This window comes from Acinonyx jubatus, chromosome C1, assembly GCF_027475565.1.
Source record: "Acinonyx jubatus isolate Ajub_Pintada_27869175 chromosome C1, VMU_Ajub_asm_v1.0, whole genome shotgun sequence".
NCBI classification, from domain to species: domain Eukaryota; kingdom Metazoa; phylum Chordata; class Mammalia; order Carnivora; family Felidae; genus Acinonyx; species Acinonyx jubatus.
The window spans coordinates 57,870,503-57,887,430 of record NC_069381.1 but is presented as its reverse complement, the minus strand read 5'-3'; the positions used below and the strand labels follow the sequence as shown (position 1 = coordinate 57,887,430).

The 16,928-nt window shown below is 38.7% G+C and overlaps 1 protein-coding gene and 1 long non-coding RNA gene across 8 annotated transcripts in view; one reads left to right on the top strand and one right to left on the bottom strand.

Moving 5' to 3' along the window:
* The window catches only part of PTGER3 (prostaglandin E receptor 3), a 171,289-nt gene that overhangs the window by 126,389 nt on the left and 27,972 nt on the right, over positions 1-16,928 (top strand). For 5 of the 7 annotated variants that reach the window (XM_053214224.1, XM_053214225.1, XM_053214223.1 and 2 more), the window contains one exon: positions 2,959-3,118. The exons of the other annotated variants lie outside the window; for them this stretch is intronic. In XM_053214224.1, the coding sequence (XP_053070199.1) occupies positions 2,959-2,986 (28 nt within the window). In that variant the 3' untranslated portion in view covers positions 2,987-3,118. The remainder of the gene's footprint in view (positions 1-2,958; positions 3,119-16,928) is intronic. 7 annotated transcript variants of the gene reach the window in all.
* The window catches only part of LOC113599313 (uncharacterized), a 220,382-nt gene continuing 207,453 nt past the window's right edge, over positions 4,000-16,928 (bottom strand). Inside the window, exon 7 of the long non-coding RNA XR_008294955.1 lies at positions 4,000-5,996. This is a non-coding gene — a long non-coding RNA (uncharacterized LOC113599313). The remainder of the gene's footprint in view (positions 5,997-16,928) is intronic.

The following is a 16,928-nucleotide window of genomic DNA, read 5'->3' as shown; positions in this document are numbered from 1 at the left end:
AGCGATTGTAAAGTTATTATATGGAATATATGCCTGGATCAATTTGACCCCAGAGCTCATCTTTTCCCACTCTGGCAGGAAACTGGCAGCATGTATAAGAATAATTTAAGATGATTTTTAAAATAATATGCCTGAGTTCCACTCTAAGAGATTCTGATTTCATACTTCCGGGGGAGAATCTAGGCATCAGCAAGTTTTAAAAGTTCCTCCCGTGATACTAATGAGCAATCCCGTCTGAACCAGAGCACTGCACCATTCTGATTTAACTGTCATAATTACACCTAACATTTAGGCTGTGTCCTTAGGGTTTGCAAAGTTATTTTTTAAATACACAGTTTGTTTACTCTTTAAACCAACCCAGCTAGAGATTATTATGCCCATTTTTTCTAGAATAGGAAGCAGAGACTCAAGGAGTTTAAACATTTCACTCAATATTACAGCATCAGTAGCTAAAACCCAAGAAAATTTGAAGAGGGCCACCTAATTGTTTTTAATCCTTATTTAGAATCTCCTAATCTTGGTCCCATTTGGATCCCTCCATCTCTTTCCCTCCTTCTCTGGTCTATTCTCCAGCCTCGGACTTCAAGAGCTACTTAGATGCCATTTGAAGCTATCAACTACATGTGGATGAGGAGTGGTGGCTATGAGGGCTGACTCATTACTAAAGCAACATAGGTTAGTAGTAAAAACAGAGCTGAGGGTACAAGTTGGACACCTTAGGGAAGTGATTTTATTTCTTGAAGCTTAGGTTCAACAATATAATGGGGGAAATAATAATACTACTCCCACACAGTTTTATCATGAAAATAAGATAAAATAATGTGTAGAAAAGAGGTTTGTAAATTGAAATGCATGATACTTAATGCTAGTCATTGTTATTTCATTTGTACCGATTAGTTTTGAAGAGTGGTATTAATTTCCCAGGGCTGTTCCAACAAATTATCACAACCTTGTTAACTTCAAACTATAGAAAATTATTCTCTCCCAATTCAGGAGACTGGAAGTCTGAAATTAAGGTGTCAGCAGGGCGAAACGCCTTCTGAAGGCTTTACGAGAAAATCCTCTTCCAGCTTCTAATAAGTGTTGGCATTCCCTGGTGTTCTTTGGTTTGAAGCCACATCATTCCAATCCTTGCTTCTGTCTTCTCATTGCTTTCTCCTGTGTGTTTGTCTCAAATATCCCTCTACTTTTCTCTTACAAGAATATTTGTCATTGGATTTAGGACCCACCCAGATAATTCAGCATTACCTTCTCGTCTCAAAATCCTTAACTGCATGACTTCTGCAAAGAACCTTTTTCCAAATAAGGTAACATTCATAGGCTTCAGGAATTAAGACATGAACATCTCTTTTTGGGTGCCACCATTCAACCCACTACAGACATTACAAGTATTTCTCTTAAACTAAACATACCACTGTCTGATTAACTACTGATTACCAATACATTTAATTTCCAAACCTTTTACATGGTAAATAAGATCTTCATTCCCTCAAGTCAGCCCTGTGCATCCCCCAGACAACTGCACAGAACTCCCTGCCATTTCCTGGATATTCCTTGCACTCTCCTACCCCTGTGCCTTTATACATGCTATTTCTGTTACTTGCCTTCTCTCTCTTTCTGGACCTCATCACTATTTTTTTGCCCTCTTCTGTGAAGTATTTACTGATTATCAAAAAAGACTGCTCATTTTCTTTCCAAATCTGCTAGATTTCTTGGCTTTCTACCTCTGATCTGGCATTTACTACAGGTTGAACTTTACCACTGGAGCGGAGCACGGTTCACTTTCCCAGTAGATTGAGCTTGTTTTTGTTATGTCCTCAGGATACAGAAGTGACTCATTCATCTTTGTACTGCCCACTGCATGAGGCCCATGACCAGGCACATGGCTGGTTCTCACCAAAGCTGGTGAACCACAGGGGATGGTGAATAACACTTCTCTTGGGTTCCTCTGTCTACTACCGTGTGGGGGCAGCTGAAGGGCCCTGGAATCCCATTTCCCTTTCAGTGGTGCAAATTATATTATTACATTTGTCTTATTCTCTTTATTTGGCTTATTATTATCATCATCATTATTCTTTCAATAAGGGCCCCTTTTCTCCCTTTTCTCACTTGCTAGTTTATTTTTTCGTGATCAACTTTTGTGTGTTGTAGGGTTTCTTCTATAAAAGTATTATTCTTCGATGGAGCTTATAGTTTTTCTGTCAGTGATAAGTGATATTACTCACGTCATCTTAGTTTAGTAAACACTTTGTATGAGGGAGGGGAAGGCAGAGAGAAGCTGTGAGTCCCTGTTCTCCTCAGATCTCAGCTCTGTGCTTTGACTTTGGTTTTATCTTTTTGAAGTTCAACACATTTGTTTTTCTATTTGTTTTTTCTCATCCTTTTTATGGCTAAATCCCTGTTCAGTCTTAGATTCAAAATCCAAAATTAGGTTTGGGAAAAAGTAAACAGATGATTGAATGTTGTCCTACTTCCTGAATACTACCAATGCTGCATGTGCTGTGTATACTCCACATAATTTATTAAAATATTTTCCTTTGGAAGGGAACACTTCTCAGATTCTCCTAAGATTGAATAGTGGTCCTCACATGCTTCCTGGACTGTAAATCCTTTGCAAGTAGAAACTGTCTGTGGCCCATCTCTAGTCATGTTATCAACACAGTGCCAGGCACATACTAGGTAATCAAAAAAGTTTCACAAATCATTGAATGCAAATATCTGTCTTGGGAACTGGCAAAACTTCAGTAGCCAATGGATACCTTTGATTTCTCTTTCCTACTATAGTACCTATTCAATGTTGTGATGGTAATCTACTTGAAATAATGTTTTTTTTACTAATAGAACATCTAGAGAAGCCCAATGAAAGTCTTGGTCAAAACCAATGCCTTTCACAATTCCTGTTCTATACGACACCCCTCCATACAAAAGCAATGCTGACGACTATTCATTTTCTTACAGCTCCTCCAATCCTAATTTGGGAATTTAAACTCCATTTAGGACTATGGGGATCTGAATAACAAGACAGAAGGCTACCACACTCCAAAGCAATCTTCTCCAAAAATCGACATCTGTCAATGTTTCAAGTTTCAGCTTTGGCACTTGAGCCTCTAAGTTCAAGGTGAGATCTCTGGGGATTGCCAAGGAAATTTATGAGCCCATTTCTCTCAGCTTTACTTGTAAATCTTTCCCCAAAATCTTGGGCATCAGTCTCATCACATGTGTCACTGTTTCTCCTAAGAGGAGATGATTCAAACTTTACTAAGCTGTAATTCCTGGTATACATCCTTACAGTGTGTCTAAGCTCCTCCTATCTGTTTCCTCCTGCTGGTCCAACATATATTGCAACTAACAGTTGAATATCAAACCACTTAGGTTGATACCGTCAGCACGTTGTCACTTGGGCTTGGAGAGGCCCATGCAAGATAAATTGGTCATGAATTTCAATGACCTTCCAGTACAGGCTTGTCACTCTTCCTGGAGCATACAAAGTTCCATATGGCAGTGGTCTCCTACAGAAAACTGTGCTTGTGTCTTTCACTCTTCTTCTTCCTTAAAATTGAAATATAATCTGGAAGGCAATTCCCATGTTAACGTATATACCAAACTGCATGCTTAACATTTCGTGTCTCACCTCAGACAGGATACGAATAGGATCTTCATAGAAATGCTTAATGCAATATGTTCACAGTCTCTTTCCTCCCTCAATTTATCACTTATACACAGTTACAATATAAAATTATCAACAGAAGGGATATAAAAGCAAACTTAAGGAGTCTCTAGTGGTTCAGTCTACATTTAGCATTACTCAGAGCTGTGGACACTCGGTCATTGGTTCCTGTACACTACAAGAGCCTGATACCCAGGATGAGGATACAACCCAGGATGAGGATACAAAGCAGCCACACTTCAAGGTCCAGCCATGTTATATGTGTGTGTGTGTGTATATATATATATATACATATATATATGTATATATATATATATATATGTATGTATATATATATGTATATATATATATATATATATATAGCAGAAAACATCTCCTTCTCCCTTTAGCTCCAGCAGCCTGCCCGCCCACAAAGAAGGAAATAGTTACTGTGCATGATAGGAGCTTGGGGTTTGGCAGTGATCCAGCAAAGAAATAGGGACAGAGGTCTGTAAGATAAGAAATAAAATTAAAGTTAATCTGAAACAGGCTCTGTATCTAAATAAATGTGCCAAAGAAAATTAGGGATAAAATTGGTAGCTTTGGGTTATTTTTGCAACCCAAGGCTGCACCTCCATGGGAAAGACTGTTGCCACTGAGATGTGGGTGAGGCACCCTCCAAAGTCCTTACCGTTCAAAGATCACCTGGGATGCACTCAAAATTCCTACCATTACACTCGCTGCATCTAGAAAGTCTGTTAAAATGTTGAGGAATCTGACATTGAATCACTGAAAGATATAGTACAGTCACACCACAAAAACAACTGGTGTGAACCTTATGTATTTTCCTTTCTAGGTTATTTGTTTAATTTTGCCTTTTTTTCCTCTGGTCTTTTCATCCGCATCCCTTAGTTCAGGTCCTTAAGCATTTTCTCATGAAGGTTATTGGAATAACCCCACAAAACCCTGTTTGGTTTCTACCGCAGTCTTCTGCAGCTTACTGTTCACACTACTGCCAGTATAAACCCAGATCTGTTGCTGTTAATCCCCTGCCTAATGCAAAGTGCTCCCCCTTGCCTGCAGGGTAAAATCCAGGCAGAAGCATAAAACCCCTTTATAATCTGGTCCATGCTTATCTCTTCCCACTCCTCAATCACTCAGAATTTCTTGTAGTAGTTCCAAAACACAGCGGGGCTCTGGGCCTCTCTGTCTTCTCCCCTGTGGTTATCCTTTAGCCTGGGAGACTTCCCTTCTTCCAAGGCTGATTGGTTCCCATTCCACCTTTGAGACTCAGCCTGGGTGCTCTTTCTTCAGGAAGCCTTCTTCTACTTTTGGAGACAATTATATGCACTGTGGGTTATGATAGCATCCGGTTTCCTCCCTTCATCACAACTAATCACATCGCATCCCAACTGTAGATAGAGTTGTCTGTATCCTTCACTAAACAGAAACAACATGAATCAAGGACTGTATTCCCAGGATCTGGTGGCACATGCTAAGTACAGAAAAGGTGCTTAATGAACATTCTTTGAATGAATCTACATGTTCAGGCATTTTCACATATATTATGTCTTTCCATCTTTCCAACAACAAGCCGCACCCTGTCCTATTATACAGGAATGGTCTAATTCGTGGTGCATTACTTAAATATCAGGCAGAGGGGCAGGTCAACATTATTACCTCAGACAATTGAAAGAGAGAGGGTACCAGGATATGAAGTGGTTGATGAAAAGAGAGATTTAAAAGAAAGAAAAGGAGATCTTATGACTTTACAAATCTGATGTTATAATGAATTAGTTCTTTTCTTATTTGAAATCCTAGAGGGAAAAAGAGATAAGGGGCGGTATTCGTGCATAGTGTTAACTCAATAATATGTTCACTATTCTATGTGCTTTCATGCATTAACTCATCAATCCTTAAAAACATTCCAGGTGATAAGTACTATTATTATCCTCATTCAACAGATGAGGAAACTGAGGTGCAGAGCAATAATTTGTCCAGGGCAAATAGCTAGTAAGTGGCACAGTGATGATTATAAAGGTAGGCAGTCTGAAACCAAGACAACTATGCTCATAAGCATTTCACTATGTTATTTCTATATGATGCAGTTAAAATGCAGAGGGACAAATATTTTTAAATGCTACAGCAGTTGCACAGATTCTGATGGCAGATTGGTGGTCAGCAAAGCCTTCACGAAATAGGTGAGGAATGACCATGTCTTATAGGAGTAGGGATGGATCGAGGAAGCAGGAAGTGTAAACGTACTTTAGGAAGGTGGAATGGTGTCTGCAAAGATGAGGAGGATGTGGAGAAGAATCTGTCATCTTGGTCTGGAGCAGTATTTATGACTCTATGGCAAATGAAAGGGAGAGGAGAGAAACAGGAAGATCAGGTTAGGCGGCAGTGTGGGCTGCCTGAGTCTACACTCAGTAGTGTTGCCCAGCAGAGATGTGGGGGTGGTCTACGTTGATAAGACCAGAGTAGCCTTCACATGAGCAAATATGGCCATGAGCCTCAACTGGGCAATTCTCAGAGCCAGCAAAGGACAGGGATGCTTGGGAGACCTATATACACACTACCAGGGTAAAAGATGTTGATAGACTGCATCTTCCCACCACCTTCTTTTTATATCAATTGGGACATGGAGGTTCAAATAGATTAAGTGATATAACTAATATTGTTTATCTCTTTAGCAGCGAGGTTAGGACTAGAAACTAGGGGATACAGTATTTCCCTTTAAAGAGCAGATGATCTTCCAGGGAGATAAAATCAAATACACAGACATGCTGATATCAAACACAGCACAGCATTCCAATAAATGCAAAACAAACAAACAGAAGTTACACAATTAAAAATCTAAGTGCTGGGAGGCTGGCTGAGCAAGGATGGAGACCAGGAATTCTGGAAGTTTTTCTGGAGACCAGTTTTTTTGTGAGGTGATAGACTTTGGTTAGAGGTGTGTAGAGACTGGGAGAAGCCAGCTCCTGAGTGAAGGCATGTCTTAGGGTACATTGATGTGTATACACCAGTCTGGTGGGTTGTAAGGGCAGGCATCTTGATATAGAGGAGACATGGAGAGGAGACATACAGAATGAAGGTCAAGCTACTGCATTCATCAGTGGTAGAACCAAGGACAAGTTCAATTATTTTAGCTCATCTATAAAATGAAGGTAGAGATTTTTAACACATACTAGTTATTATAATTATAGAGTCATTTTATGACAGTGTGATATATAGCATGGATTGGTGTCCCTGGGTCTCCTCTTTTTTTTTTTTTATTCATTGGATAAATGCATGAGTGAATAAATGGTTGAATTCCCAGCTGGATTTTTTTCAAACCCATCTGAGCAAGGGAAATGGGGCACTCGTCAGTGCATTCAAGCATGATCTGGTAAAACATACCTCACTGCCCCTAATCTCCTCTTGTGTAGCTTGCTGAGGAGGAGAAAGGAAAGGAGAAAGAGTTACCATGACCCATGAGAGATGAGGACTGTCTGATGAACCAAATAGAAGATCCCATAGATTTTTGGGTACCCTTCTCTAACTTTCTGAGAAACATACACCTTCATCAGATCCATGGCCAGAGGAGTGTTGGATCCTTATATATTATACCAGGAGCATCGAGTTTTATTTCTACTCAAACTACAGGGAAAGAAATCAATCGAGCATCCACATTCAATGTTTCAAGCCATATGCTGAGATATTTTCTCAGGTTTGGCCCTGTAACACCTAAATGTTGTTCCTGTTTGTACTCTGCTTTCTTAAGGAGAATCTGGATGTCTCCAATCCTGTGGGCACTTAATGACTAATCAGAAAAATTAGGAAAAATGTTCAACAGTGTAAAACATCATAAAATCTTAAGATTGGATGGGATTTTAAGGTAATGTGGTTTAAGGGTTTCCAGACTTTGAGATTTCAATAACTAGTAAAATTTCAAAAAGCAAAACAAAAGAAAAATAGATAATTGATCTAGGATGGCTACATTAATTTCTTAGAGCAGCCACACAAGTCATCACAAACTAGGAGGCTTAAGTAATAGAAATGTATTGTGTCAAGATTCTGGAGGCTAGAAACAGAGATCAGGGTGTGGGCACATTTGGTTCCTTCTGAGGGTTGTGAGGAAGAATTTGTTCCATGCCTCTACCCTAGCTTCTGGGGGGTTGCTAGCATTCTTTGCCATTCCCTGGCTTGTAGATGGCATTCTCCCATTATCTCCACTTCATCTTTCCTTTGTATGTATCTGTCTCTGTGTCCAAATTTCCCCTTTTTATAAAGAGACGGTCATATTGGAGTAGGGCCCACCCTAATGACTTCATCTTGACTTGATCATCTCCAAAGACTGTATTTCTAAATAAGGTCACATTCACAGGTACTGGAGATTAAAACTTCAGCTGGGGGACTAAATTCAATCCCTAACAATGGCCAACGTGTAATTTAATTAAGGATAAAAAAAATACAAACAAACCTGAAATCTATTATCTTATTCTTTTCAAACAGGAGATATTTTAATGCCAAAACTTTTAGGAATGTTATCATTTCATTGCAAAGGGCAGTCTTTCCCAGAAGAGTCAGGTGCAGCCTTCTACCAAACAGCATGACAGCGAGGACTGCATTGCTCTTACTTCCTAATCTTACTCTGGTTTTACAGGGACTTTGTCACCGACGGCCAGGATCTGTGGAAAGCATTTATTTGGCACCCTTGGTCTAGTACAACTGCTTGACCACTGCTGAAAGTCCCTTTGTGAAATTAGCTTGAGCTTTGAAACGCTCGTTGTCTTCTATGATGACAGATGCAAACAAAACAGTCTGTCAAGAGGATACAGTGTCAACTTGATGTCACAGTCCTGTACATGACATTATGTGAGACCTGGCTCCTTTCCTGTTCTCTATATTTTTTTCCTCAAGTATGCTCTGAGCTCTTTCTGTGAAACAGAACCTTGTTTTTGTGAAATCTTCACTGCAGGGACTGAGCAGAGCATTCTAAAACGTCTTTGCAGAATCTGGAATCCAAATTTCAGCTTTGCGTCTCCCAAACTCATTTATAAAGTGATGCTGATTCAATTAGCCCTTATGTTGGATTTTTCATGATTTTGTAGTTGCATGGAATAAGGAGTTACTGCTATTCAAAGGCAATAATTGACCATAAGCAACTAGTTGAATCCTGGAACCACTCATCTTATTTAGGGATAGAGACAAGCTTGTTCAAACCTTTAGAATACTAACCACATTGAGGCCCTTGGATGGCTCAACCTGTTGAGTGTCTGACTCTTGATTTCAGCTCAAGTCATGATCTCACAGTTTGTGAGATGGAGCCCTGCGTGGGGCTCTGTGCTGACAGCCCAGAGTCTGTTTGGGGTTCTCTCTCTCTCCCTCTTTCTCTGCCCTTCCCCTTGCAGATGCTCTGTCTCTCTCTCTTTCAAAATAAATAAATAAACTTTAGAAGAAAAGGGTACTAACCACATTAACCTTAGATTGTTAGCTTTGTTATTCATGCCCAGCAAAAGACTTGCTCAGAAAGCCCTATACACACAGAGGGTGAACTATCAACTATCAAGTAGTTTTGAGAAAATAAAAAAAGGATAGGTAAAGATCATGACCTATAAATTACTTATTCATGTCTTCTAGTTGTCATATCTGTGTCAGAATTCTGTCCTCTCACTATGGTGCTGAGGGAGTATTCAAAGTTAAAATATCAAGAGAGAAACTTGAAGGAGAGAAAAACAAGGGAATGCTAAGAAAGTCATGTTTCAGTTAAAAGATTGGACCTGGTATCAGACCCAGTGGTTTGAGCCCTGCCTCTGCCCCTTTACAGTCGCATTTTCTGGGGCTCAATATGTACATTCTTTGAGTCTCATTTTCATCATTTATAAAGTGGAATTAATAACATCTACTCCAGGGGCACCTGGGTGAGTCAGTTGGTTAAGCATCTGGCTCTTGATTTAGACTCAGATCATGATCTCTCTGTTCATAGGTTTGGGCTCCACGTTGGGCTCTGTGCTGACAACGCAGAATCTGCTTGGGATTCTCTCTCTCCCTCTCTCTCTGCCCTTTCCCCACCTTCATGCATGCATGCTCTCTCTCTCAAAATAATTAAATAATACCTTAAAAAAATAACATCTACTCTATAAGTCTCTCATAAAAATGAGTAGATCTCTGAGGGGGATAGGAGTGGCTTTCAAGGGAGAGATTTCAAAAAACAGAGTAACTTTAATGTTCTTTTGCTTAAAGGTGAGCTTTAAACCAAATGGCACAGGAATTTAAAAATTCACAGTATTTTTAAAAATTCTAATTTTCCTCCATGGGTTGAACAAATTATGTAACACATTTTTTTAAAGACATATTAAGTTTGCCTTCAACAAGGCAATGAAAATAACCAAATATGCCTCATATCAGACAACCAGAAAGATACTGAAATGTGTTAAGCTATTCAAGGTCACTTAAGACACTGGGAATTCAATGTAGTTTTCTGGCAGACTTGCAGGCTTAAAATGCCACTTGGTATTTAACAGAGTTAAACTGATGATTATCAGAAAACTACATAAGAAATCAAATTTATCAGGCCCTTCAAAAGGTTACTTTCCATTCTGCTGGAAGCAAAATGTGCTTCTTGGCATTTTTAATTTCATTTTACAGCAAGGAAAAAAGATAATGCATTAATTTTACTATTACATGTGGATTAAACATTTTTATTTTGAGAATAAAATTGTTACATCGAGGAAAAAAAACAGAATTTGGAGAGTATAATTAAAATATCAGGGAAGCTATCAACAAATGAATTTTCTCTGTTGTTTGTATTCCTAGCAGCAAACGTACTTTCGACCGGAACATTTGGAGAATTTCATTTTGGCAGTAGTTTTCAAAGGAATTTTTCCTGACCTATTTGAACATCTTGTATTATAAAATTCTATCCATTCATGGAAAAGTCTTGACTATTCAGGGAAGAGATTTTAGTCATGTAAAAGGCATTTCACATTCCTGCCTGAACACTGACATATGAACTCAGGGAGCTGGATTTTAGTGAAAAAAAAAATGGTGTCTCTCTATGATCTTGACACCTACCAGGATAAGACAGATGCTGGGGAAAGTCCTGGTGAGGTAGCCTCATCAGGAAATAACAGTGTCACAAGAAAAGATGCTCTCTTAGCAGACTGACCAATATTCTACACTCCATGCACAGCATGTTGGCCCTGTTCCGATATTATTCTTTAAACCACTGTCACTGCTGAATCAATAGGCTGTGTGCTGTGGGAGAAAGCATCAGGTTCTTCTAGATTAAATCGAGGTGCTGCCTACTTAGCTGCCTGGCTTTGGAAAAGTCTTCACTGCTCTGAGCCTTGACTTCCTCTATACCATGGGGAAATGTGTATCTACCTCATGTGGCTTAGCATGAAATTAGGTTTGGTAACATAAGGTATTTGGCACATGATGGGTACCTTCCCTCAGGCCACATTAGGACATTGATCTGGGAACTTTTGGATGGAGCTAGTAAATTAGATCCAATCTGAGCTGTCTTGTTTTGTCCTTAGTTCCCCTCTAGTTTGTACTCAGTAGTAACAGCATAAAAAAAAAGACGAATAGTGGACCTTGTTTCTGCTTTCCAAGAGCCAATCACCTAACCGCAGAAAGGATATTGATGAAATCTTGTTCAATATATGCTTCAAGATATGCTGTGGGAATGGTGTTTGGTTTGGTGTGGGAATGGTTTCTTTCTAGAAAGCTATAAAGGAAAACGAAGAAATGTTCTTGCTTTAATGGAGGTTATAATTACTGGCAGAGGACAGAGAGTAGGGTTGTGTTTATCCTTGGAGGGCCTGGTATAATTTACGAGCACACGAAGACTAGAGACGTACTTTCACTTGTAACAGATTTTCTCTGTATGCTTCTCATTTGAGATTGGTTGTGCTTGGTACCAGCCATGTTAAATACATGTCAGCAGGTGATAGCCACCGTTTACTAAGCGCCACTCGGTGCCAGGCACTTTGCTAAGCTCTCTGAATACACGATCTTGTTTAAGCGTCAGAACAAAGCTGAGGTAGGGTTATTATCAGCATGTTATAGACAAGGAAGCACAGGTTAAGAGAGGCTCACTAACAAGCCTCAAAGCAACAGCGAATAAGTGAGAGAACTGGGACTGAAATACAGGTCTGTCTGCCCCCAGTCTTTTTTCCCCCTGAAACTCCACATTTTACTACCTCACTTCTGAGTATTTCACACCAGAGATCGTATAGTAGGTGCTCCATAATACTTGTTCATGGGATGATTGTAAAGAAATGCATTTCTGTCTTGGAGGAAGCCCTTTCAAAACTGACTCAGACCTATTTCGGGTTTGCCCTTCTCAGTTGAGTGAGAATTTCACGGCAAAGACTGTGTTGATTTGCTGCATTCCCACTTTTAAGGGCAACCTCAAATGTCTTTTTCTAAGACTCATAGCATATGTCTCTCTTAGTCAGTTCTTCAAATTATAAAAAGTATTTGCCAAGTATTGTTAGGACCTTTTGGAATCTCAGCTGATGCTCTTATGCTGGCATAATTTTGTAATCTTCCTTTCCTTAGGCTATGAGTAAGGTTGCAAAAAAGACCATGCTATTTTTATGATTGTTGTTGTTAGAGAAAAAGAATTTTGTGCAAGTCCGCAAGCTGTAAAACAAACAGCATGGCTCGAGAGCACAGTTCTGGCTCGGCGTTGGGGGTGGGGGGCAACCACTGTGGAAGGATAAGACACTGACCTTGTTTTCATTCCGTCAAGCAGTTGGGGCTGTCATTTGATGTTCCCACATTTTAAAACTGGAGGTGCTTTTTTTTTGCTTGTTTTATTTCTTAAGATTCGCCTTTATCAGAGAAGAGGAGAGAACCTCTACAAAGAGTAACAAGGAGTGAAGGAAAGAGCAGCACTAGAGGTGCTAAACATTTAAATTTCATGGAAATGTTTCCGGCTGTTTTATCAATATTTAACTGTAAGTCCTTGGGTGACATCTCCAGTTGTGGGTGATTGTATTTATAGCAAACTGGAATACAGGAAATGCGTTCCAAAATCAAAGAGGAATAATTTTTGGATTATTGTTTCTTCATTCTTTTGTTAAACAATCATCAGTGATAAATGAGAGTCCCTGCCTGTTAGCAGCTCATGGCCTAGGACCAGAAATAGACAAAGGAGTGGGGTAAGTTTTGTGTGACTGGATTTGCTGGTTGTAGATGAAATCCAAAGATGAGCCACTTAATGCCCCCCCAGGGGGGAATGTGTCAGGAAAGCCCAGCTTGGGGAAGCTAAAAGTGAGTTTTACAAGATGAGTAGAAGTCACTCGCTGTGGCCAAGAAGCAGGTTCCAGAGAGGATAGCATTCAAATAAATATGAAGAAAGTAAGAGGGCTTACTGTGTTTAAGGTAGGAAAGAAATAGAACAAAACTCCTGTGAATGTATGTGGTGCACAAGATGGAATCACTCACATCCAGCAGTGTGCAGTTGTAGAAGTTCTTTATATATTTTGGGTATTAACCCCTTATCAGATATATCATTTTCAAATATTTTCTCCCATTTGGTGGTTTGTTTTTTGTTTTGTTTATGGTTTCCTTTGCTGTGCAAAAACTTTTATTTTGATGTAGTCCCAAAAGTTTATTTTTGCTTTTGTTTCCCTTGCCTCCGGAGATGTATCTAGAAAAATGTGCTATGGCTGTCAGAGAAATTACTGCATGGGTTCTCTTCTAGGATTTTTATCATTTCAGGTCTCTTGTTTAGGTCTTTAATCCATTTTGAGTTGCTTTTTGTGTATGCTGTTAAAAGTGGTCCAGTTTTATTCTTTTGCATGTAGCTGCCCAGCTTTCCCAACACAATTTGTTGAAAAGACTATCTTTCCCCCATTGTATATTGTTGCCTCCTTTGTCATAGGTTAATTGATATTATATATGTGTGTTATCTCTGGGGTGTCTATCCTGTTCCATTGACCTAGGTGTCTATTTTTGTGCCAGTACCATACTGTTTCGATTACTACAGATTTGTAGTATATCTTGAAATGTGGGATTGTGATATATCCAGACTTGTTCTTCTTTCTTAAGATTGCGTTGGCTACCTGGAGTTTTCTGTAGTTCCATACAAATTTTAGGATTATTTGTTCCAGTTTTGTGAAAAATGATGTTGGTACTTTGATAGGGATTGCATTAAATGTGTAGACTGCTTTAGGTAATATGGACATTTTGATAATATTAATTCTTCCAGTCCATCAGCATGGAATATCTTTCCATTTGTTTGTGTCATTTTCAATTTCTTTCATTAGGATTTTATAGTTTTCAGAGTACAAGGTCTTTCACCTCTTTGGTTAAGTTTATTACTGGGTAGTTTATTCTTTTTGGTGCAATTGTTAATAGTGTTGTTTTTAAAATTTCTCTTTCTGTGATGTTGTTTGTATATAGAAACACCACCAATTCCTGGGTATTAATTTTGTGTCTTGCCACTTTACTGTTTTTGTTTATTACTTCTAGTAGTTTTTTGGTGGAATTGTTAAGATTTTCTATGTATCAGGGCACTTGAGTGGCTCAGTTCATTAAGCATCTGGCGCTTGATCTCAGCTCAGGTCATGATCTCATGGTTTGTGGGGCTGAGTTCCACATCATGCTCTGCATCGACAGCACAGAGCCTGCTTCAGATTCTCTCTGCTCCTCCCCTACTTTCTCTCTCTCTCTCTCAAAATAAATACATTTTAAAAATAATTTAAAACAGACTTTTTTTTTACATATAGTATCATGTCACCTACAACTAGTGACAGTTTAACTTTGCAATATGAATACCTCTTATTTCTTTTTCTTGGCTGACTGCTGTGGCTAGGACTTCTAGGCCTACACTGAATAAAAGTTAAATGCCAGTTGTTATTACTGTTGTTGCTATTGCCTATTGAATGCTGAGTGCAAGGTCTATCTTTCCTTCAACTTGATGTCCCCCAAAGTCCTTGTCTAGTGTCTGTACATAATAGTCTATCAAGAAATAATTGTTGAATTGAGCTGAATTGAAATGGTATAACATAGAAGCACCAAATGAAGTTTCTGAAAGAGGTGAAGAAGAATTCATGCATGCTTAATGTACACCTTCAAGTAGTCACACAGTAAAGGTCAAATGTCCCAAAGGTGCATTTGGGAATGAAAGACAGGAAAAGAGCTATGGTATAAAGTAAAATGGAAGGTAACTCCTAAAAGTAAAGAAAGAAAACTGACCCAAGAGAAGGAGCCTAAGAAGGAGTCCTCACAGATACCTGGGGCTTTCAAGAGGAAGTTAGTAATCTGACATTTTTCCTTCTTGTCTCAAGTTTTTATCAAGATATAACATGAAGAATCATCTAATAGATTGTCACTGCAAGAAAAAAACTATCAAGCATAAACTTTATAAAAAGAATTATATATTGCCTAGAATGGAAACCTGATCTTAACACCTAATTTGAAATATTATTCAACTGGTATCATGATTCTTGTTAATTTTTTGTGGTAATTTAATTTTTTCTGAATGCAAGATATGTTAATCTTTATACACAAACAAAAATTAAAATAATTGCCTTTCCATCTTCAAACTAAACTTCTCCAACAGAGAAATAAGATAATTATATTTATTATTAACAGAACATAAATATAAATCAACAAATGGAGCACAACCTTAAGTGGAAATTCTTTTGGTGCACTGGATTTAGATTTGGGGGCATTAATTTGCATGTTGCAAAGGAGCTATTTAGCATAGATCTAGCTACAGTAGTTCAGCAGCATGGAAATCTAAGTGAAGATGGCATCAAAGAGGGGAAAGACTTCTTTGAACACAAGATAAATTCAGCAGCTCTCAAGCATTTTACTTTCCAAATAAACCTCCCAAACCTGCAATGTGCTGTGGCTCACTCTGTCTCCGATGGCTGCAAACTATATGCAGTACCATACTGCATGGCGTTCACAGCACAAGGGTGCAGGCAGAGAGAAGAAGAATCTCTAAGGAAGAGGGATCTTTTTCTCATCTGCACAAATGCATGAAGTAAACATCACTGTTATGTCCCATGTCTTTCCATCAGAAGAAAAAAAATCCCAAGTACACAAATCAAGGCCTACTTTCTTACTACCGAAGATTTGCATGTCCTTTTCCCAGCATCTCTGGTGATGTTTAATTCTTGGAAGGCTGACTGGAAAATGAGGATCGACATAGATACATACATTTATGTGTTCCTGAACTTCCCTACCCTTGTCTGTGGTTCTCTTTGGTGTTTATTATTTATCCTTTGAATGGTGGCTTTTCAGAAGCTTTGAATCTGCCTGAGAGCATAAAAACACTATCTCTCTGGTGCATTTCATGCCTCTTCAGCATCTCCCGCAAAAAAACCAAGTGGTGCTTTTTCTGCTCAGTCAGGGGGGCTTGTTGGAGCTGTTCTCTACTCAGCTTGGAGAAAGGCCAGGGTGAGACTAGCAAGCATACATGGTAGAATTCCGCTGATTTTCAAAGAGTCAACACCCACAGCTTTGCTTGCTTTGATTACCACCGAAACGAAAGAGACAGAGTTGTTGCTTCATTGCTTTCCAGCCAGGATTAAACCCATATGAAGCTGTCTTTTCCCATCCTTATTTTGAGTTGCTCAGTGGAAGAAAAAAAAAAATATTTCTCTGCCTCTTGTTTACATGCTGGTCTATAGTTTGTATTTGAATATGAGCTTTGGCATATTATGAAACCTAGCATAACCACCCAGCTAGAAAATGATAGCTGACATAAATCAGGCAGCTCCCATGTAAAACAGATTTGTAAAATCTGCTTTATATTTCCTAATGTACCACAGAAAGGATAAAAAAACTTTGGAAATTTAAAAACAGAGAGAAATTATTTAAGGACTTCATTGGAAAATAAGTACAAAGAGCAATAAACAAAATCCATCATATAAAGAAGCTTGAATTGAACTGAAAAGACGCCAACTTCAATTATTTCTCTGGCCATAAGAAATATCAGGAAGTAGGATTCAGAAACCTGAGACTCACCTCCCCCCTTGCCTACCCCACCATATACACACAAACAGAAATAATACTGAAACAAAAATAGAAAGATGCTGCTCAACAGAGACAGGGACAACATATACACATTTTTATAAAAAATAATTCTAATAATTATGATTAATAATATGCAGAATGATCTCCAAAAGAGACTAGGAATCAAAGCTAACCATAACTCAAAGCTTCAGCATTTAAAAGTCTCTACCAGGTCAGGTGTGAAAAATACTAGGAAGGAATCTGTTTGCTAAATTCTCCACTTAGTCCCTTAGAGAGTGCAGTGTTCTGTAGA